General features: G+C 38.4%; 1 protein-coding gene across 4 annotated transcripts; it reads left to right on the top strand.

Annotated features, from left to right (window-relative positions):
- Positions 1-118: 118 nt before the first annotated feature.
- LOC132913153 (uncharacterized) lies at positions 119-23,850 on the top strand. Of its 4 annotated transcripts, none has more exons than XM_060971168.1 (4): positions 119-435; positions 14,498-14,584; positions 16,246-17,303; positions 20,504-23,850. In XM_060971168.1, the coding sequence occupies exons 1-4, from the start codon at positions 185-187 to the stop codon at positions 21,694-21,696; spliced, it is 2,589 nt and encodes an 862-aa protein (XP_060827151.1). In that variant the 5' UTR covers positions 119-184; the 3' UTR covers positions 21,697-23,850. The 4 variants fall into 4 exon arrangements, with proteins under 4 accessions (XP_060827151.1, XP_060827152.1, XP_060827153.1 ...); XM_060971170.1 differs by lacking the exon at positions 119-435 and adding an exon at positions 11,014-11,564; XM_060971169.1 differs by lacking the exon at positions 14,498-14,584.
- The last annotated feature ends 428 nt before the right edge of the window (positions 23,851-24,278 follow it).

Raw genomic sequence — 24,278 nt, 5'->3', positions numbered from 1 at the left:
AGCGAGTGTCGACGAGGCGGATCGGTGAGATAAAAAAAGATTGAAAAAAGAAAAAGACAGAAAGAGAGAAAGAAAGGAGAGAGGGAGGGAGAAAAGGTGAAGTAGAAAGGGAGAGAAAGAGTGAGTAGGAAGATGAGTTTGACATTCTCAATGGGGGTTTATTCGTAACACGTGAAGCGCGGAAATGAGTGGCATAGAGGAGCCACAGAAGCTGTTTCGCCTCCCGGGTACCATCGAGGAGGAGGAGGAGGAAAAGGATAACGAGATTCGAAGCCACCAGCAACTCCCGGACAACCCGAACACAGTCGACTCACCCTTACTAGGACAAAGGAACACGGCAACCTTGTCCAGTCTGCCTAGGTACGTCACCCTGGTCAGGGTCAGCACCCAGAGCAGCAGCATCGGTGGTGGTGTCGGTCGGCAAGATTCTACCAGGTGAGTTCTTTACACGTATTTATATATATTTCTTTTACCGGTATATTTTTATATATTTGTATATAATTTATATATCCAGTTAGCTGTTGCGATGTGTTCGTAAAGTGCGTACCTAAAATGTGTCGTTATGTGTACTACATACAATTTCTTTCATAATAATTATTTATATCTTTTTATTCGTTCGTTAGGTTTTCAAGTATTCAAATTATCTTCAAATTTACGAATATGTTTTAGCTTTCGTTAAAATTGCAATTTAAACAGCAAACTGTAATTGCTTTTTAAGCATAACGAGTATACTCGTCATAGCACAAGATACTGTCATTTCTGTGATTCGTAAAAAACAGCCAACTGGAGATAACATTTTTTATATATTTGTATATGATTTGTATATAATAATATATTCTTTATGTATTCTTCCCTTTTTTTAATCGTATTGTTGTTATCAAACGTTGTCCGGATTTATCAAGTTACCTGATATCAATTAACTTATTAACGTATCGAAATTTGACTTCATTCCTATATTTGGTAGAAAATGGATACTTATACGTACCAATTACTACAGTACGTAGATTAATGTGCATACATGAGCCAAATTGGTTCGAATGAATGTAATTTATTAATTTGTAACTTACCCTTGAAAGAAACAAACTTTGAACGTGAAATTGTCATAAGGAAACGTACTAAATCTTCTTCACATAAGATCATAATTATCGACTCGGCAGAATTCATAGAAAGAATAATATTTTCCAACGAAACTGTTATTTCATTCTATTTTTACCCACAGACAATCTTCCTTTTCAAAAATCGTCGCTGTAGAAATTTGCCAATAACTGATAACTGCGAGTCATTAAAATCAAGGACAACTTTAAAGATACTTTTAGCTATTACTTGCAACGATCCTAAGGATATTCATATCTCTGCCCAAAAGCTATTTCATTCTCGTGTAAAACCGGAAACGTCTGTTTTACATACAAAAGAGCGAATGTATCGGTGACCGTAAAAAAATAGTATAATCACGCGACAATTACCGAACAAAACATCGGTGGTTGGCGAATCACGTGGCCGGTTCCCAAGGCAGCCTATCTCTGCTGGATCATCCTCGAGCAAAAGCCAGTTGCGTTTTGTTTGAGGAAGCCATTCTCGACGTTTTCTGGCGCCAGATGCTGTGTACAGGATATTAAATAATTGGACAAAAATGCTGAGAAAATATCGATCACCCTGTACTCGGACCGACAACATCTTAACGCGTAATTTTCCCAGAGATTCTTCGTCCAATGACAAATTACATTACGTACGCTACATCTTGTAATTATCGCAACCATATCGATTATGATCGAAACCAGCGTTCGTCGTTTGCATAGGAAATCGTTAATGCGTTAAGAGCAGCAAAGGAAGCTTGCTCGATTTTTATAGCGTAATTTGTCGACAAAATCTTCGATAGAATCTTTGCATGTCCCGTCGCTGCCGCTTTATCATCTGCTTTCAAGTAGCTTCACTGATTTTATCTTATCTATTCTAACTTATTCGTTCTAATGTTCGAAGGAAAAATCGTTCATCCAGCCTTCCGAGATATCGTAATCGAGAAACTTCGCCAAAAAAAGAAGCTTCATGTCTGTGTTATGCGATGTACGGCGGCTGAGTAATTACGCGATTCACGCGTTTCATCTTACGGACGTTTTTCCAGAAAGCTGCTCGGTTACGAACGATTTTATACGCGGAGCGTTGCACCCAATGATCGAGCAGAATCGACAAAAACGAGAATAGAGAAACTCGATAAGATTGCTGCGAGCTGAATGCTGCTAATAGTCTGTAATCTTCCGTAATCGTGCATCGAACGAGTTTTTCCCTTAATCCGCCACCGTAACAGTAGCAGTTAACAAGAACGTTGGATCGTCGTTAGTGTCATCATAATTATTACGCCGGGATATTTGCCCTGTGCCTATCATCGACTTTGATAGAATTTATCGAGGCAGAGGTCTATTAACGTAAACGGGATGCAATATATTTCGCGTGGCATCGCGAGGCTAACTAACGACGTCCGTATCCACTGCGTCTATGCTGCACCACTGTTTACCCTTCTGGCTCTAATTCACCTATCGCGAAGCCTATCGTCCTACCCATTTATCAAGAACTTGAAAACATATTACACGTGCGACAATTGTAAAATTCAAGAACACGCGGCTGACCTTCGCTGCTAATTTACTTACGTTCGCCTCATTACGTTTTAACGCGGAATGCTTTTGAGAAATATGTCTTGGAAATTGTCAAGTTACGAGACGCGAACGTAAGAAGAATGACAAAGTGTGGCTATATTAAGCATATCGACGACTAGATGCGTTTCACTAGAGATTTTTATATTAACTTTTAGCGACAATTATTATATCGTAATAATAGTAGTTTGTGGAACAGATCGATGGAATTTTCATTGTTTAACGTGTCGATTGCTACCGCCGCCGTTTCGTGACTCACGTTTTCTCGAATAAATTTTTCAGAAAGACTAACGTGCGATAAATTTTAGAGACTAAAAAATTGTCGACGACGTGAGCGCCTTAGATAACGTTGTTGGAGGAAAGCGCATAGATGCAACGTAATATTTTGCGAAAATTAAACGTTATAGCGTAGCGTATGTGAATATATCGCGGACTCTCGGGACGAGGTGCATGAAATTCGCGTGGCAGTCGACGTGTTAAGTAGTCGGGCAAAGATAATAGACAAAATATCGACAGAATATCCGTTCTATCTTGATAATTAAATTTGCAACACTTTCGAAAATTCTTCGCTAAACGTACACGGTAGTAACCAACGAAGATATTTAAAAACTTTCATGTTGTATCGATAAAATTTCACGTGGGACGTCGACGAAAGATATCTTCAAAATTATAAATTACGAAATTTGAACGTAGAAAACGATAATTATCGTAATTACATGGGTAAAATTTCACGTGCGACGTCAACGAAAAATATCTCCAAAATAAATGAATTGGAAAACGTGAACGTAGAAAACCGACAAGCCGTAAATAACTTAATAAATCGAGAATGGATCGTGCTTTATAAAATTCTATATTACTTGGTAGATGAAAAGGTATTCGTTTCGTGGAGAATTTCTACGGTTCAATGGAATTTTAATCCTCCGATTCTCTCGCAATTCTTTCTTTAGAACAGAAATTCTGTGCCAAGATCGCTTTAATCGAACGGCGTTCCTTTCTTTAATTAGAATAGTGGTAAGGTGTACTTGTCGGTATTAAAACTCGATACCTGCTCGTTGACTGGCTCGAGAGATTGCCTGCTCGGCGATTAATTTCAAGAAGAGATGGCAAATGTTAAACGAGCGTGGCGATTCACCTTGTGAAATCTCGAAAGGTCGCCGTAGTGACGAATTAATCGGTGATCGCGGAACGAGAGTTAATCGCGGAAACTCTTAACGATTTCTCAAGCTGTATCGGATTTCCCGTTTCCTGGACGAAAGACAATCCAGACTGTGTGGGTGCTCGTGATTTTCTCGAAAATACTTCCGTCTCATCGTGCGCAACGAATTACAAATTTCAGGTTTTTTCACGAGCCAACGAATAACAACGCACAACGTGTAGTAGAAAATTTCCAGATTCTTTTGATTCGAGATAACGTTACGGTATTTTGTGTTTAATCGAATGAAAATATTATCATATTTGAGATTTTTAACGCGCCACTTGTTACGCGTAACAAAAATAAATTTGATGCCATCGACGAGTAAAAGAGAATTTCATTTCTCTCTTGTTCGAAACTATACGTAACAACTTAAACGTATGACAACGATCACTATTACTTTATCGAAGATTTTTAGGATTATTATTTTATTCGAACGTGATACGGTTAAGCTTCTTGCGAGTATTTACCAAGTGTGAGGAGACGAGTATTATCTAAGATGCTAGAAAACACGTATTAAACTGATAGAAACTAGTAATCCAATTATTACTGCTCAACTAATCCGTATTTATTCGCATGGATTATACGCGCAACAGATATCTTGCGATCGATACGATGTGCAATAGAGAAACATCATTAATCTGTCCAAAGTATTTTAGATAAGAAAAAATTTATAACTTTACAACATTGTACATCTGGGAAAATCCATTAAGAAATCTCTATCTTTAGACCTATTTATCTAACCTGTTGTTTCGTTCAATTAGAATCTCTATTATTATACAATCCGATGGCAGTGAGAATATTTTCTTGTTCTAAATAAAAAAGAATTTCTAAGTAAACCGATTTTAGAATATTGCGCGTCGTAGAAAGTTTATCCTGTTTTCTCGTTCAATTAGAATTTCTGTTTAAAAAATCATTCCTTGCGACAGGACGAATTACATGGAATTGTTAAGAGATTACTCGAATTCCCAAGGCCAGTCTCGACACGCATTTCGTTTCTAAAAATCAGCAATTCCAATCACAGATATTTTATAGATAATTATAGACATTTTAATACGTTTTTAAGATATACAGTATTATTCGGCAATCTGGAATTATTAATTAATTCTATATTATACTATATTAATCTTATAATTAACTACTTATATTTTAACAGTTTTATTCTCGACTCGAAATTAATCTAACGGACATGCACGACAATTTTCTTGAAAAGTTGACTTCCTTTAAATCCTCAACTTTTATAAAGCACGCTATAGTACTTTCAAATTTATAATCAGAAATTCCTTGTTACATCTTTGTTATATCTACTTTAACTTTTTCCGTACAAGATTCAGTTGTACTTCAGCGATATGTACATACTTCTAGCGTTAACCAGCCTCGTTAACATAATCAATGTTTGCTGGAAAAATAATTCGGTCACATGTTAAAACCGGCGCGCCGTTTCTGAAGCGAGGAAATCCTGCTACTACGATAATCGTCGTGTGAAAATTCGGAAAAAAATTCCACGCTCGAGGTAGCCGCGATCGAAAATGAAAATCTTCGCGAGGCCGAAGCTCGCAACTCGTCCGATCTCGTTAGTTTAATTAAAAGCTCGTTATCGAAGCCGTGGACAGTGCGGTTGGACAGCTCGCAATAAGAGCTCGACCCGCAGTGTGCGTACACCCGATGATATTAACGCGCTGGTTTTAATCCGCGTCGGGAAACGCCTCGAAAATTGTGTACCGGAAGCTGGCCAGCTTCGTCATGTCGAGTCCGGCAAGATCGAGCGTTTCTGTCGGAAGAAGAACGAGATTCGTCGCGTCTCGCTCGAGCAAACGTCGCGAGAAACGAGACAGTTGGTTGGTTTTGTTCGAAGGAGGTAGAATACGTATTATTCTTTTCGTCGAGTGGCTTCATTCTGTACTTTACACGGTGACTGGCGAAAATATTTCCAGATTTGTCGTCCAGAATTTCACGAATGTATCGCATTATGGGTGTTACATGAAACGAATTTTTAAAGGCTTATTGCTATACCGTAGCGAGAGAGGTTTGTTATCCGACTGCGAATTTTTACGGACTTATTGGAAATTTGCGGATGGTAAATCGCGGAGAATGCGCATGGTATTGTATTCTATTTATTTATTCCAGCTTGATGGTCTAGAAATTGGACTCAGTTTCGCATAGTTTATGAATATGAGATAAAATACGATCTACAGATAATTACGATACCATAAAAATATCAATGCATATGATATACAAATATATATATGTACAAGATGCAAAATAAAATACTTGTCGTAATTTGTAGTAGACGAAAGAAATTAATACGTAAGTTCCATTTCTTCGTAAAAATACGAAATTGCATAAAAATCCGCAGTCTAGATGTGATTATATTTGAAAAATTTGAAACGAAACCGAGTTTTCGATAGAGATTCCTATTTATTTAGCTTCTTAAATTCGAAATTTAAAAGAGAAGATGTCGTTGCAGGGTGATAAAATTTCAAAATGTTTCAAGTAAAACACATAACACGTTCGTAAAAGGTTTTTATAGGCACTTTCAGATACTTTCGTGAAATACTACATGTCTCTGTAGAGTACGTGTTATTCTTTCAATAAAGCGACTTGGTCGAATATCTGATATATATCTGGAAAGAAAAATATCAAATTGAAATAACCTAAAATCGTGTCCTTTTACGGAATTTCCTCGTCTGTTGCTATTATTGCTTCTGTTTTCTTTCCTATTTCTAATTGTATTTGTCGATTAATGCTCGATACTGTATTGTAAAATAACTTGATTAATTGAACCTAACCCGATGTGTCGAAAGAAAAACGTGAAAATGAAAAAAGAAAAAAAATAATGGATGCGGATGCCGATATCTACAAGACTGATTCGTTTTTTTTTTTTCTCATTCTGAAATTGTATCTGTCGATTGATAGTCGCGACTGTCGTGTACTACGTTGTAAGTAATTAGTCAACTATGATGGAACCAACTATCGAGTAGAACGAGATTTTCCGTTTGATTCGCGAAACCTGTTCGGAGACTCGATTTGCATGCAATTAGTCGTCACCAGGATGTTCTGGCAGCTTAATGAATATTTTTCAGCGTTCATTTAAATTCATGAAACGAAGTTCTGTATCTGATACCCTGTGAATATGTCACGACTAATTTGGATAAACGACATATGGTGACATAAGGTAAATTGCCGATTCTGCCACCTTAAATTATTTGTAAACGAATTGTATTTATTATCTCCTTTGAATTACTCGATCAAAGGGTTTCGCGTTGCACTTACAGAACAACCCTCGTATCTATATAGAAATATAAATTAACAAAAAGAAAAAAAAAAAAAAACTAACTGTTGGTGTTATTTTTTTATCCAACAAGTCGTGTACACGTAATTCGAAATGAGTCAGAACCTCTACTGACTCACTCCATATAGAGAATTAAATTCCGTTGTTTACAGAAAAAAAAGAATATTTGAAATATTTTGTGTATTCGTGGGATTAATATTTTTTGGAGGAGTTCGATCGAATATTTCGCTGGTAAAGTTGGACAAACACACGTGGGGGCATGCTTTCGAGCTGTCGTACTCCGGAATTAGTACCGTTCTCAATTGACGCCTACAAACGATACGACCTCTTCTGCTATGGGATAGCACCATTATAATGCGCACCGAATAAATTACTAACAGCTAATGGCGATTCAACGTTGCCGGTGTTGATCGAGCCCTTCCGGTTCGTATTTCTTACAACGACTACTGCCAAATTGTTTTCATGGAAGCTTCGATTCGTATAAAAATCACAGGAGAATCGAGGAAAAAATCTGTACATTGATCTGCAGAAATATTTTTACCAATAATACCGTAAATAAAAAATGAAAGATACGATTAGATGTTAGATAAAAAGCATATACTCAAATCACGTTTAAGATTAATCTTTTTGCCATTTTATATCTTTCGGAATATTTGTACGGCGGCAGACGAAGCTGATAAATTAGCTAAAGAGATAACTCGATCTGATTTGAAGATAAATCTGAATCGTGATTGATATCTTGGCAAACATACGAGGACGAAACTTTGGACGATCTGGATGTTCTCTAAATTACGTAAATTAGTTCCATTATTTTTATATCATACGCTAAAAATTCTGACCTATAATTTTCTCGGTCCTCATGACATTTCCCTTATCAGTGCCAATAAAACGTCATTGATATTGGATTTTAATTAACCTAGATACCACCCGAATTTCTTTCCCATGTAATATTTACGCATGTATGTATATTATTTTCCTATTTTAAATTTCAATTCGACGTATTAATGAAATTCTCTTTGTTCGTGTTTATCGTTCATTTATTGTTTCTGCACTGCACAAAGAGAAGAACAAATCTTAGAGGCCAAACCGATCAACTCCACTTCTTGTGAATATCTCAATCTTATTATTCGAAGATATATGTAATTAGTATTCAATATCTCAAAACAAATGCGACTTATTTTCCTAATTTTATTTATCACCAGAAGATAGCATAAATAATCAGCAAATTCGAAAGTAAATTTTCAAAAATAATTTCTTTCTACGTTTCAATTCATTCTAAATGCCTCGATGATAGTTACTATTAAAAAAATAAGCGTGTCAAAATGTCCATCAAAGTGTTATATTATATATAATCATATTTTGACCTCAATAAAAAGCAACATTAATTTTATCAGAAGTGTGCTCATTAGCAATATAAACAATCGATTGAGTAATGGGAGAATCAATCGTTAACCTCAAAATTAATAACAATGAAAACAAAGCCAATATCTTCCTAATATTAATGAACAGTGAAAGAGTATGAAATATGGAAAGCCTCTTAAAAATAGCTTGTCGATTGGAGTCGAAAAATCAAGCATTAATCTTCAAATTAATAACAAAAATTAATAGAAAGAAAACCAATATCGTTCCAATATTAATCAACGGTGAAAGAGTATGAAACTCGAAAAGTCTCTTAAAAATAGCTTATCGAATGGAGTGGAAAAAACAATGATTAATGTGCAAATGAATAAGAAATTAATAAAAAACATTAACATCAACAGCGAAGAGGCGTCAAACTCATAAATTCAAAGTATCAAGCTCGTAAAAAGGAATGTCCAACGAGTTGCAGTTTTTCCGTAACAAACGTCCACACAATCTCCGTATGGGACAACTTCCTCGTACGTCGACAAACACCGACTTGTTCCAACGCGGCTTGATAAATCTGAGTCATGGATTTTCGACTCGGGATATCGGCTCGACAAATCTGATCTGAGATGTTCGATAATTCGCGGAAAAGTTTGCTTTCGCAAGTAACGCGTACTCTTTCGGTTCACAAGCTCGAGCTCGGGCGTTTGCGTGCGATCAGCGATTTCGCGATGGTTCGCTAAGAACGACGCGGCGCCGATAAGGAGATGGCTGCTCGGTGATAAGACATGCTCCCGGACTTTTCGAGTCAGTCAAACGAAGTCAGTGGAACAAATCTTGATTTGCTGGCGTTGTAGACCAACGCTTCGCGATGTCGGCCTCGTCGAAAACGTTATCGGTGAACCGAGTGCATCACGCTATAAACGGGAAACAGATAGTGCCAATTGAAGAAGACATCCAGTCTTGAACGTCGTTTTGAGTTTGGCGATGAGATTCGCGCTTTCGTCGTGCCAATAACAATCGACGAAAGTAGAGTTTAGCTGCCTTTTGCGAATCGTGAACGATGCTCGAACGCGCATAAAAGGCGGTGGATCAACTTTCCATCAAAAGTCTGAAATTCGAGGGCTGTGATTTTGTATCGAGCGCTGGTCGCGACGAGTATTTGTAGGAAAAGTTATTTGCTCCGTAAGTTTTCAATGATATCGAGAAGGTGGAATTGTTCGTAGGCTGATGTTGATTCGAAGCTTAAACAAATTTTTTATTGCAAGAGAAATTCTCCATCTCTTTGCTGGATAAATCTACGAGAACGGTAGAAAAAGTGCGCTTACTCCAGTGTTGGATCGAAATTGAAGTAAATATGAAAAGAAGTGTAAAATACAGAGACAGTGTTGCTTAAGAATTCGTAGAATTTTCAAAAGTAATCGTGATCGAAGAAAGAGAAGTTTGAGAAGGAAGGCGTCGTTGCGAAGAATCGTGATATCGTTGATAAAAAAAAAAAAGAAAAAAAGGCAGGAAACAAGGGAAATATTCCGCGTGACGTAATCAGGCCATTTTCTCGCAAATGAAAAGAGCAAACGTTATTGTTAGTAGTTGATAAGTGGAGACCACTGGCCAGGTGTTGGCTCGTATAAAACGTCCTACATCGTTGCTCGTACATCAGTAGATTCTCCATCATCAAACTCGACACCTATTCACCCAACCATTCGGTTCTTCCGCGTACATCGCGTGTCTTCCGTTCGAACGATAACAGGCCATAAAACGAAACGAAAAGAACAACTTGATTATCCAAGAGAAAATACAATTTCACTTTCTTGAAGAAATCTTCAACTCTATTAAGACAGACAGATCCTGCAGGGCTTGAAAGTGGATTAGAAAGATTTAATGGAATTACCATTGGGTAATCAAAGAGAAATTGATCGATGACGTGTGTTTGGTTTTTGAGAATCAATTTTAAAAACAACGGTTGAAGAGCAGATGCGATTGCTAATGAGTTTTCTCAGCTGTGTTCACAGTTGTCAAATAGTGTACGATAAAGGAAGTCTATAAAAGATAAACTCTTTTTAGTCTGATTGTGGTTAACGAAACAAGTAACTGCGAGATCTAAGACGATAAGTAAAAGACTTACGTAGAACGATAATCGGGACAGCAAATAATTGCCTTTCCTTTGATTAATTTCAACACTTCGCATTTGCAACGATCATCGAAGCTTCATTCTGCGACGTGAGAGAACTTTTCGCGATCGCTGAACTATTTGACAAGATAGTAACTTGTTAGAATTATCGCTGCAATCACTGTGAATTCATTCCTACTATCGTTTTCGTCAAAATCAAAGGGAATTTTACAATCGTTGAATTTGTTGAAACTTAGCTTAGTAAAGAAACGGAAGATTGTTGAAATTATTGCTGCGAGCATAGAAATTAATACTGATTTAAAGATCGTCAAATTTTCCAAGGGCCGTGCAAAGAAACAGGAAAATCGAGTTTTTTAAAATTAACTTTCAAGTTCGAAGTTGACATTTGGAGTTTCTGCAAATTATATTAAACCGAGCGTACACGTAGAAATTTCTGCGCGTATCGATAAGTTGTACGTGTGTGTTATCTACAATCGCGCAAGAAACCTTAAGATCGTGACACAGAGAAATGTTTGTACAATGTGAAAAAATCCTTCCGCCACTGATCCTTCTTCGTTCGCGATAAGAAATGAAAAATTGCAGCTACGTCGAAGCGTGTCGTTTAATATCAGGTGCGCGTGCAATCATGTCACAAATTTGATTATCCATGTGTCTAAAACTTCTTCGTCAAACTAATAAATCTTTCGAATAAAACGGGAACAACGTCGTACGCTATTATCCTCGAATGGAAAACATTCTTCGAGGTAGAGTATTGTCCGAATACGCGAACTGACGCGTGTGTATCAAAGGAAAAAAAGGAGAGGAAGAAGCAAAAATGAACGGAGACGTTCCAAAAGATCCAATTTCGAGCGTGAAATCATCCTCGCCGGACAGAGACGAGAAACAAAATCTGTTGCCATCGTCGGAACAAACAACACCTGTTATAGTAAAAATGTCCAAGACTCCATCGCTCAAAAGCAGGTAAAATGACACACTTCAATCTGAATTTATTCGATGTGACGAGTTATCGAGCTGCGTAGTTGGCTTCCCAGTTAACAACTAGAATCGTGGGATTGGCTATTCATTAATGACCGGTGAATTAATAACGCATCGACGAACGCGGTCTTTCTCGTCCACTTCTGTCTCTGCGCTGTTATTTACGACTGACAAGTTAATTCGATAAACGATTATATTCCAACCGGTCACCCCAACCGTCCCAATTATTCGAATAACGAGGACACAATTACGAAAACACCTAATACATTCTTGTGTGCAGACATTGCTCGCTGAATTTTTCGCAAACGAGATGCTACTGTGTAGTAAGCTAAAAAGTAGTAGTGGCGTAGATCAGCCCGCTATCGTCTTTCATAGAAACAACGTCGTTTGTTTATCGTCATGAAAGATTCGTTGCACTTTTTCTAATCAAACGAAAACGTATGCAGACGGAGAATGAAGATATAAATTGATTTATTGTGAAAATAATGCAGCGGTGCTATTTGGGAGTTGGAATTCAAATTCAAAGTCCAAATTCTCGAAATTTTTATTACAACAGCGCGATTTTCGGACTGCCAAAACTCTACGAAACTGTGTATAAGTCTCGGGCCATCCGTGTAATTAATCCGTTCATTTTTGTAAGCCAGTTAACTGCATTTGACGAGTACATCGCTTGCATTTGTTTACGCACTCAACGACCTAAGCCCACGAGAGATTTCTAAAACTAAATTCCACGATTAGCTGGTGAATTAATGTCCAAATACTTTGATCCTGTTCCATAACTATTGACAGCAGTATGATAATAATTAGCATTTAGTAAGCAATGATATTAATAAATCGGCAAGCTGCGAGTCGATAAGATTAAAAATTAAGATTCAATCAATATAAGATTTCCAAAATTCAATCGGTTGTGCAGTAGACAGAACGACAATGTTAAAGCTGCGTTGCTAAGATGTACGGTCGGTTTGAAAATTATTAATAATTTGCTGAGCAAATATTTATCGATTCTAAATAATTAATATTTTACGAAACAGTATGCTACCATACACGCAGGTGTTAATTCAACGCATATTTATTTGCTAGTCGTTGAATATTTCGAAAGATAACTGGCAAATAACCTTGAAATTCATCGTCAAGCTTCGATTTGAATGATCAAACTACTTCGATGATTTTACTTCGTACCTTCTCTGCAGCATAAAATTATAGAAATTTCTTTGTTGTAAACTATTCCTTATCGTCTATTCCCGATAACGATAGAACTTAGAGCAATCAACGATATCTCGACGAATTATTCGAGGTCGTGCAATATCGTATTTACGATGATCTAACCTTGTCAAGTATCCAAAGCTTGGATAAGATTCGATCACTCTTGTCCTGTTAAGCAAGGAAGACGAGTTAACTCGTCATACGAATTGCTAATTCTTTTGTCATAATAATTTTTTTATTTATAGATTTTCTATATTTTTACGCGTCGTCTGATTTTTATTCAAAATAAATCACTGCTACATACATCGTACAGTTGAAGACTCTACGGCTGAAACGTGATAAATTATTCTTCATGGAAAGGGGATTTTAAAGTCCAATATATTTTGAACTATATTTATGGCTATTATAGTTAAAAAGTAATAATTATTCCGTGATTCTATAAAATATTTCTCGGGTAGATCATTCGTTTCTAAATTTAAAATATTCTCTTTTAGTCATCAAGCGGTATAAAAGTCAGAGAATCAACAAACATTGACTCATTAATCTTCATTTACGTTTGCAAGAATTAAAGCCGACCTAATTAAATTTGATTTATCTTCGTTAGTTTTTAATTCTCTAATTAATCGAAAATCTCCTTATTGACGGGCTATCCAATCAACAGATTAATTTTCAATTTCTATTCCATTCCCCTAACATCTTTTCTTTCGCTATCTTTCCACCTAAATCTCACAGTTTTATAAAACTTAAACAAATGTATAACAATGAAATGTATAACGTTGTAATAAACTATTATCGTTTGATCCTTAACACGTCGATTTTGAATGTTTCATGACTTTCTTTCTCTTCCAGCACACTATCGCCTGTATCTCCTTTTCTCATTTTTCCTGTCGCTTTTGTTATTGTTTCACGCCTTCTTTAACCATCGAACAGTTTATCTTAATGATATCAATAATTTCATAATGATATCAGAAGATTAATCGATTAAATTATCGATCTTATAATTAATATTAGTAAATGCCATCGATCTGAGCGATAAATCAACACAACGGTGAACAAACGCGGACCGCAGAGTTCACCGCGTGTGTCGGCGATTGATTTACGCGTGGCAATAAATAAATTGGTAGATAACAGTTGCTCGGTTATCGTACGGAGTCAAAATGGCGACTTCCTTTTGGCCATATGAAAGGGTGGCGAGCGCGAAGGTCTCAGACAGATCATCGAACTGGTCGCGTCGATATATTCTGCTGTTGGTTCTGTGCAGCTGTGACCGCTTTTCGTACGATTTTCGCGCGTTTTCACAGCGACGAATGATGAAATCGCTCCTGTCGACTTTGCATCTCGAATCGTGCAAGCATCGCAGTTCGTTCGAGTTATCGCTGACTGATTAAGAAGTTCCTTAAACACGCTTCTTCGACGCGCTTTAAATAGACAGAAGCACCAGAGGCAAGTGGCAAGCGTATCATTTATCGACAGCGTTAAAGTAATTGGTCGAGCTGTCTAGGGATTGTCAAAATTAATTGTTTTTCTTTTCCTTTCTCTTCCTCTTTTTCGATGAAGATTCAGTTGATTTATAAACTGTTGCCACTAATGAGAACGACTGCCTGTCTGTTTCGGGATATGATAATTTCAGAGTGAAGTTTTAAAACGGTGTAAATGATTTATGATAAATGTGTCGAGTTTGTGATCAAAATTGTCGTGTGTTTCGTCTGTTGAAGAGAAATAGTTGGTGAACTTTTGCAACGATTGACAGTTTGTCATGGAAAGGTTCAGGAAGGATCACGTAAAATGCGAAGAAATCCATCGTGAGTATTCTTCTTGAAACGTTAAATGTGAGAAAGTATTAAATAGTGGAATGCGATCAAACATGTGTCATCTATCCATCATCGAACAACTTTCGTCAAAATCTGCGAACGATAACACGAAACACGAACAGATTCATCGTGGGTATTTTTCAAGGAACGACAGAGAAATAAAAATTAGGACAATTAAGAGAAATATTCGCGCAACTAAAGAATAAAACATCGTACGGTGGAGAGAAATTTTCACACAGACAGAAGATAAAATCTCGGGCATTCGGAACGAAAAAAGGGAAATGAAAACTCGTGCGATCTTTCGTGCGAAAATTCTCGATCAAATAAAATTGTTACACGAATAAAAAATAAAATCTCGAGCATTGCGGGCAAAATTGTCGCGTTAACAATACGGGAAATATCATACCTTGGAGACAAACTTGGCGATAAAATTTTCCATCGTTCGCCATCTCCGCTACAGACGATCATCCGCTTAGCATAATAAAAATACGTGTCTAAATCCCGCTAGATGTATACATCGCGCAAAATACGTCGCAAAAATCACGATTTGCAAATCGTCTATCGCGCGCGAATCTCGGCTAGAATTTTCATAAAGATTCGAATAAGGAAAGCGATGGGTGCGTAGCGATCTATTGACACCAGAAGAACAATATGATCAGCTGAAATTTGCTATTCAAATCCGGCAAGATCTCCGCGGAGAATATATTACGGCGCGTGTACAAATGTCGACGAGGCCTTAGTGAGAATTTCGTAGAGCACCTCGCGTCTTTGACTGAGTGCTCGAAGAAATAATTTATTCCCTCGCGGTTATTTTGCTAGAAAAAAAAAAAATAATAGTACGCTACACGTGTTACCACGTGTTGAGATAATCGAAACCGAGATTCAGTTCTGCGCGAATGATTTACGATCTCTATCGTCAAGTAGCTTTCGCGGAAAGCAACGTCATTGTTAAATAATCGATGCGCAAACGTAATCGTTATTTTGCTGAATCTCGAAGCCGATAATCGTTAAAGGAATGGTACGACGTAGCATAAAAATCGATTGATGCCTGTCTGATTGCTTAAGATTAATTAAAAAGCTATCAAGTTTCAGGAATATACCTGACTTCTATCTTTAAGTGGGTCAATACATAGCGACGTATAGGATCAAATTTCTCAATCAAAAACGTGTTCGTCCTTATAAAGAGTACAATCACCTTGTCAAACGGCCTCGTCACGAACTTTTATCGTGTCAAATGGCTATCGTAAGAATAATCCAGTGAAATCAACGACCATTACAAGGAATCTGTTCCAAGTTCTGATACCGGTTACGCTGAAAATCGCCTCTGTTCCTCTCGTGCTCGCGACAGGAATCCATATAATTTTAGGACATAAGACCAACTTTGAAATTTTCGACGTATTTCCAAAATTTATCTTTCCCTGATCCAGCATGGCCGAACGGTCCGATAAAATGAAAATTTGAAAGAAATCTGAGATAGAATTTTTGTTAAATTTGCAAAATTTATCTCTTCTCTGTTCGACGAAAGTCGAAATAATTCGCTAAAAATTAGAAGAATTCTACGCGCGATAAGAACCTATAAAAGACAAATCTGCGAACAAATGAAATCAAAGTTCCTTCTTCCAAGTACCAACCGCCAGAATTGTAATTTCCAGGAGCCGGTACAGAGCATGGCCAACGCGGAAGCTACGTCGTCGTGCCGTGTTAAAAAACGGCGAGTGCAACGTCCTTCAGTCGCGAATCTCCAGGCGTTCCCTGCGCTTCCTCCGGGACATATTCACGACCCTGGTCGACACTCAATGGCGATGGATGTTGCTGTGCTTCACCCTGAGCTTCGTGCTCTCCTGGCTAGGTTTCGCGGTCATCTGGTGGCTCATCGCGTTCAGCCACGGTGACTTTGAAAAGGACCACCTGCCTCCTTATCAAATAGACAACAACTGGACACCTTGCATCAACAATATCTTCTCGTTCACGAGCTGTTTTCTGTTCAGTATCGAGACGCAGCACACGATCGGTTACGGAAGTCGTGTCACGACCGAGGAATGTCCTGAGGCGATCTTCGTTATGTGCATCCAGAGCATCGTCGGTGTGATGATCCAGGCATTTATGGTGGGCATAGTGTTCGCAAAGATGAGCAGGCCCAAGCAGAGAACTCAAACGTTGCTGTTCTCGCGGAACGCTGTTATCTGTCAGAGAGACGGCGAGCTCTGTTTGATGTTCCGAGTCGGCGATATGAGGAAAAGTCACATAATAGGAGCCGCCATTAGGGCCCAATTAATAAGGACCAGGACCACCAAGGAGGGCGAAGTGCTGTCGCAGAACCAACAGGAACTGGCCGTAGGCACAGACGGTCAGAATGGTAACCTGTTCTTCATCTGGCCCACTACGATCGTTCACAAAATCAACGCGGAGTCGCCGTTTTACAACATGTCCGCCGAGGACATGCTGACGGAGAGGTTCGAGATTGTAGCCATCCTCGAGGGAACGATAGAATCGACAGGACAAACCACTCAGGCCAGATCCAGTTATTTGCCACAAGAGATCCTCTGGGGACACAGGTTCGAGCCCATGGTCACGTACTCAAAAGAGAGACAGGGCTACGAAGTGGATTACTCCTTGTTCAACAATACCACGCAGGTCGGAACGCCTCTGTGTTCTAGTAGAGAGCTGGCGGAGTTTTACAAGATACAGGAAGAACTTCGTCATGGGAACGGTAAGTGGTTGCAGGTTTCTAGAGAATGGATACACTTGGCATTGAATAGAACGTAGTTTCTGTGTGTTACCTATGTTATCTGTTCAGCCTTCTTTTATAGTTCTCTTCTCTTCCGAAATGAGTTTGACGTGAAAAGAAAGGATCGAATATTTGTATCTAGATTCAGCGGTAGACTACATTTTTGGATAACTAGATCTTCCCTTCATTTTGTATCACACGGTGTCGTAAGAGTAATGAGACTGAATCTCTGTTGGCACACATTGTACATTTAAAAGTACGATTACCAATGTTGTCCAACAAGGAAACGAAGCATTATATAGCGTACTGAATAGTTTCGAACTGGAACATTCTACAATTCACAAACGTACACGGAATTCACGAATTAAATGAAACATTACTTTCCTTAAAGAGAAAAGTCGGGCATGAGAATATAATGAACTCACAGAGTTACTAAAAACAAGAAATAGCGAATAACATTATTTTTCATCTTGCGTCCTTTCCGCTTTGCGACTTTTTCTTATGGCGAATATCAGAAGTAGCCGCGTATCTTCGAACGATGAATTATCTTTCTATCTGAAGCTGTTCTTTAAAAATCGTTTTGCAAGAAATAAACGAAAGAAAGACTTATCTTCCACATTGTCCTGTCGAGTATTCTTATTAGTCTCGCTACTCTTCCACCGTACACACCTCTCACGTCTAATACTATCTAGAATATATTAGAATTGCATACTTGGAATTCAACGTAAAACCACGCATTCTTTTTACGACACGCGTCAACGGCACCAGGTTCGTCCTGTCACACGGCCTATTCAATTTTTATTTACTAGAGCGGAATGTCCGGTGTAATTAAAAGTTTCCGCGATGCGTCGGCCAATATAACACGTTGCAAAACAACCACTAACGACGCAACAAGGTCGGTCTGCGTTAATTGGCATGCACGCGCAAATCAAACTAATCGATATCAAACCACCTGCTTGCCTCATGCTTGCCTCCATTGTTTGTTCTCTCAGACTCGCGTGCTTTAAGCTTCGAAATGCTTTGAGCTTCTGTATGTACGTATGCACGTGTTGACGACTCTGTGAACGGGTCTCGTTCGATGTCTCTCTGACTCTGTTGGTGCTGGTGTATATCGTAGATGGAGGCCTGCGGAAAATTCCTAGCGAGCCAAAATCCGCGCCGGTGATATTGACCAGCAACCAAGCGGACGCCCCGGAGTTCCTTGCCTCTCAAGGACACTCTTCTCACGGATCACCGAAACATCACATTGACATTCCATGGATCGACGAGAGCTCGGGTGTTTAACACATCGACTGCGGAGCCAAAGTCGCATGCGACGAATATTTTCTTCTTCTTAACCCTTGAGCCGCGGGCGATTTCCATATCTTTTTCTTTTTTTTCTTTTTTCGTACAGAAAATCGCAGACGAAATTGATAGATAGACTGCGGATATTTCTGCAGATTTTTAATAACTTTCCGAATACGACTGAAAGAGTAGAATTTGGGGATTTGTTTCGTTTCGTCGAATGTTTGTAACAGGTATCATATTGTTGGACATTTTATATATTTTGGCATACCACGTTCATTCTGTGAATTTTTGCACCCTTAAACTTCTCTTGAGTGCGTAAAATTCCGCCGTCTATTTATACCTTGTACAGCTCTATCATAAGGAGATTCTCAGTGCAATAGAAAAAACGACGCCGTAATAACGTGGCCGAAAATTTTGCTGAAATTAATACTAGAACTACGAGGGTCCACGATGTACCTAAATATTTCACGTACGAATCAGTCGAATTCAAACGATATTCCTTTAAAGAATTGATCTATATAATTATATCTGTAAATTTCTGTACCGAAATAAAAATCAATATTAATCGTGGCAAAAATACCAGTATGTCTTCAGAAAGTTTGATAAACGTCAGTTTGACGGTTTCAGTAGTTCTACTGTTAACACGATGACTGCCATGCGAATCTCATATACCTTTATTGCTTACCTTTAAGACGTTAAAATAAGTAAAACGCGATTTTCGCGTCGTCCGCGGCTGTAGGGTTAAAATGCTTTCAAGTTAAAATGCTTATTTGGCGTCTCTCGATAATTGGCCAAATAAGAACTCAACTCGTGACCAGTTAGCGAAGCATCACACGCTGTAATTTAAGGCAAACCAAAGATTCCACAAAAAGCTACGACTCGTCTCAAAGTGCGTATCGAGCAATTTTTTCTATGGATTTTCCGCGGCTGATGAGTTTCAGATGTTCGATAAGAGGTCCTGGTTTGTCCGTCTTACGCTTGTGTCTGTTTCTCATATTGTCCCAATCGCGTGAGGTCCTGTCGAACATTGTTGCGCGATGCGATCCGATCGAGAGGTTGTTGGTAAAGGGCTATCATACGCATTGAGAGTCAAACGTGAGATTATCATTGATTTGTAATCCTGTATACTTTGTCTCTTCTTAACTAGTTTCCAATTTATGCGCGTAGAAGATCTGAAATAAATTTCTTTCAGCATACACACACTTTTGAGTCTCAGTGTACGTACAAAACTATCGCTGAGCCACGCATTTACTAAATCATCTTTAACCCTTTGCAATTCTACGTCAAGTTGAGTTTCACCTTCTATTTCATTCTTTTCTTTTAATAAAAATATGTTAAAACAGATGTGGTTATTGCTTATGAAAATACGAGAACACAGCCAAAATTACGAACACCTTTGAAAGTCGTTTATTAAGTGTAGATCGATTAGGATAAAGTGTCGAGTGTCTGGACAGCAAAAGGTTTAGCAAAGCGTTCGTAAGCAAATTGAATCGAAATTCCTCCAAATCCTGCTTTTCTCATCATCGTTATTATCGAAAGATATTTCAGACATTTAACTCGACAAAAATTTCATTTAATCATTTCATATGTAACCAAGACGTTACACTAATACCCAGGCATCTGTTTTACAAAGTTAGAAGAGCGAAAAGCTTCAACTCCAGATACAAACCACTTACCTATGGAGGGCGAAACTAATACGTTTGTAAACGAAGGGTTAACCAAAGTGGTATTTGTTGGTTGTCGTAAGATAATTTGTAAAATAATTCTAAGGCAAACACATGCATATCGAAGTATGCGTCATATCGATTATCCATCGAAATTTATACAAACATTTCTACTCGCTAAGTTCGAAAGATCAAATCTGAAACTCCTCTAAGTAGAAGACTATTTTGCAGGTATGATAGTAGACGAGGATTTCCTAATGGAGTCCTGTCAGGACAGCCAATACCACTACGGTCATCGTCCACACCTAAATCATCCTCATCATCATCCAAACCACAATTTAAACTACGTGGACAGCGGCAGAAGCGAAACCAGCGCCGACGAGGCGACCACCTGTCGAAATTCTTACAGAGACTCGACGTATCACGGACCACCGTTTCCAAATCGAGACCATAGCCACTATAAGATTCTCGATTTAGACGGTGATGGGATCCAGGTGATGGGTGATGTCGATCTACAACACTTGCCGGAAGCGGTGAACAGGGAGATCCTGAAGAACAGCCGCGAGATCATCTTCGAAGAGCCAGAAACATCGAGAGAAGGGAGTCCGTTGTTACTAAAATCGACTAATCGGAAGAACACGAGACACGGTGTTCCGGACGAGGAGAAGAGATCTTTGTACAGTTCCAAGAGGAGTCTCTATCATAGAAATATTCTTCGAGGCTTGGAGGAAGATAAAAGATCTCTGGATGGGTCCAGAAGAAATTTGAATGGGTCCAGGAAGTATTTATTAATTCCCTTGGATAACAAGAACGCGATGGAGTCCGGATACAGGGAGAATTTCATCGTCAATAGAAAACACACGGGCAGCAGAGAGTATTTAAACGCGACGAGGAAGGCTATCTACGTAAAAGGATGCAGGGAGCCCCATGAAGTGGACACTAGAGGAAGATTGAACTCCAACGACGACAGGTTGATGATAGAAATAGAAAAACCTTCGAAATCGTGTCAGCCACAGGAGATATTAGCTAAAGATAAGAGCACTTCGCTGTCGGATCCTAATCTATCGCCGAACGACTACGTTCCTGCTACAAAGTCACCAGTTCCATCGACTTTGTTGCCAATCTCTTCAGTATCCGAAGTGTCGCCGGAATCCGGCTTCTACGATGGAACGCAGTGGAACTGCAGCCCGGAGTGCGTTAGAAAGGATCTAAAAATTCCAAACGAACCTGTGATCGCAAGAAATAGAAGGAGTTACGAGAATGCGCAGCTTCAGGACGTGAACGAGGTTTTATCGAGACCTAACAGTGATAATAGCTCGTTGGATAGCGAGGAGTCCAAGAATTTAGTTAGTGAGAATGGTTCTCGTAAATTTGGCGAGAAGAATATTGCCGCGAAGCAGACGGTCCCTTACACGAGCGTCTGAGCAAAGTGTGCCTTTCTCTTAGTGTAACGTATCGCTTCCAAGTGCCAGTTCAATTGTGTTGTACAGAATATTGCGTTTTACGTATTTCCAAAGCGGCATCGGAGTCGTTATTGGTCTTATTCAACCCTCGAACATCAATGATGTTGGACACAGCTGCGGCTGGACACGAGAATCGGAACATTTATTCTTCGGTTCCATGGATCAGTTTGTTTCGTTCTTTCGGACGAAATCCTCTTGTCCGCACTCTCCCTTTATTTACGATCGAACCAATATTATTAGTAAAATTCTACAAGTAACGATAACGAGCTTGCTTATAGAATAAATGAAATTTTGCAACTGAATTTTACAAATTACAAGTCGTCCGACTATTTCGTTCGACGTGAAGCTGAACGCACGTAATTTTAAGAATCTAAGAATTAATATTGTTAATTGGTAAATTATCGTGCAACTCTTTATAAAAAATAGATGTACGAAATAAATTTTGACAAATTTCTGAAGAATTCAACAAGTTCGTGGAATAAGAATTTTCAATTAGTTTCACGTAGTTCATTGTGTTCTGAGGGTTGAGAAAGTAATCAATGTATTCCCGTACAGACATTCTTCGTGTATGGCAGTGATTATACAGAAAAGTGATAAACAACAGAGCTACAACAAACAAGCGACGACTAAGGGGTAGAAAATAAATCAAAATTATTCTCATTTATTTTCTATCATTCAGCCGTCACGTATTTCATCGCTGTGCTTCTTATCGCTCACCGCTTAGCGTTTATCACTCTTCTGTATAGTCACGGCTTAAAACGCGTAACTTTTCCAACTATATATTATAAGTATCTGTGAATTTATATTCTATAAATTAAGTAGAAGATATGCGGACAATTATTTTTGCTATTTTACGATAATTGTAAATTACACTAAACCGCAGGTCGGTTAGAAGCTTCCATGTGTAATAATTAAAAGAGCCAGTCAAATTGCTCGTTCAATTTAGTAAAATTAATCTTCTAGAAACGAAACGTGGATATAATCGTTTTTGTTCGAACGACGAGGCTTTCGAGAACTTGGCTGAAAACGCTTCACGAGGTAGTTTCAGAAACGAAGCATACGACGCTCTAACCATTAATTACATAATTAACCGTCGTTTTAATTAAAACTCGGGAACTGAAATATCGAAGATCTTGGGGATTTCATTAATGAAAATTATCAAACAAATCAGGAGGAACCGGCGAATTTAAGATTAAGTTATCTAAAGTCAGCATATTCGATAGATTTAGGTATAAAGATCGACTAGATGTAACAAAAGTACCTAGCAAACTATCGAAAGGTATATTTTTACAATTTAGCACGCACAAACGCTAAGGTATTAAATTAACGATATTCTGACTGAAGTCATGCCTGGCAAAGCATCAGTGTTCGAACGAAACTTCATAGATTTAGCGATGCCATTTAATTCCTGTTAATTCTCCCGCAAATTCACCCATTAAAGACCAATTTGCCGAATATAGGCAGATGAAGAAGAAAAATCGAACGAGTCTTTGGAATTTCATTTTGTAACCGCGATATTAAAAAAATGGAATTCAATGATTTACTTCGATCAAAAACAAACAACAAAATATATATATATATACATATTTCAAACGAATAGTCTTTAGTGGGTTAATTTGACAATTTATGGCGAAAGGAACTGTGTTGATTAAACAATTCCACGTACTATACTTCTAATTATGGTAGAAGAAAGATAGCCACCATAGCGAAGATAAAAAAGTGCCTTGTTTTAACTTTCTATTTCCACGAGAGTGAGGGTAACGAACGTTCTCACCGCCAAAACAAATTAGCCTCGTTTAATATTTATTGCTTGCAGGGTATCCTAAGCACTAGGTCGACGTTTGTATATAGAAACGTTCCCAGTTAAAAAGACACTATCGATCGCGAGGATAGGTTTGCACGAAATCGACAGCCGCTTCGAGAGCTTCTCAGCTATGTGATTCGATCGGCACAGCGAACCAGATCGAATTATTCTGATATTATTTAGACGGAGTGTGCAGAGGAACCTGAAATGGTAGAGCTCCGAGTGTTCCTCCGGGACATGGATACCTGCCATCGTGACTTCTAGCATAAATTGTGAAACTCTTATTTGTAATAAAGACCATTCGAAATCTACGGGAAATTTAATTTTTTCCTTCCTCTGAATTTCGTCGTTAAAATCCTTCCTCGTTTCGCTTTACCTTTTTTCGAAAAAATTTATAACGCGAGCATTTGCCCTCAGTTCGACGTGTATACTCGTCGTTGCTTGAGTTTAACTACGCATCTCGTAAACGATTTTTTAAACTAAAGTTCACGGGTTAAGATATCCTTCGTGTATCGCGTTCTACGTACCAATTAATTTGAAAACGCGTCTGATAAGCGAAAGGACGTGAGAATGATAGTATCGCGTGACCATCGAAATTAATATATCGAGAAACAAGCAATGATCGCCGAATAACCTACGTACGCGATTTTATCGCACGAAGATTCTCATATCGCGTGCTTTCGTCGGCCGGAACGCGTTTTCGATGCTCCACTTTGAACATTATGCCAACAGCGCAACG

Source organism: Bombus pascuorum, chromosome 13 (genome assembly GCF_905332965.1).
Source record: "Bombus pascuorum chromosome 13, iyBomPasc1.1, whole genome shotgun sequence".
NCBI classification, from domain to species: domain Eukaryota; kingdom Metazoa; phylum Arthropoda; class Insecta; order Hymenoptera; family Apidae; genus Bombus; species Bombus pascuorum.
The sequence above is the reverse complement of the archived record's forward strand: the minus strand, read 5'-3'. Positions and strand labels throughout refer to the sequence as shown.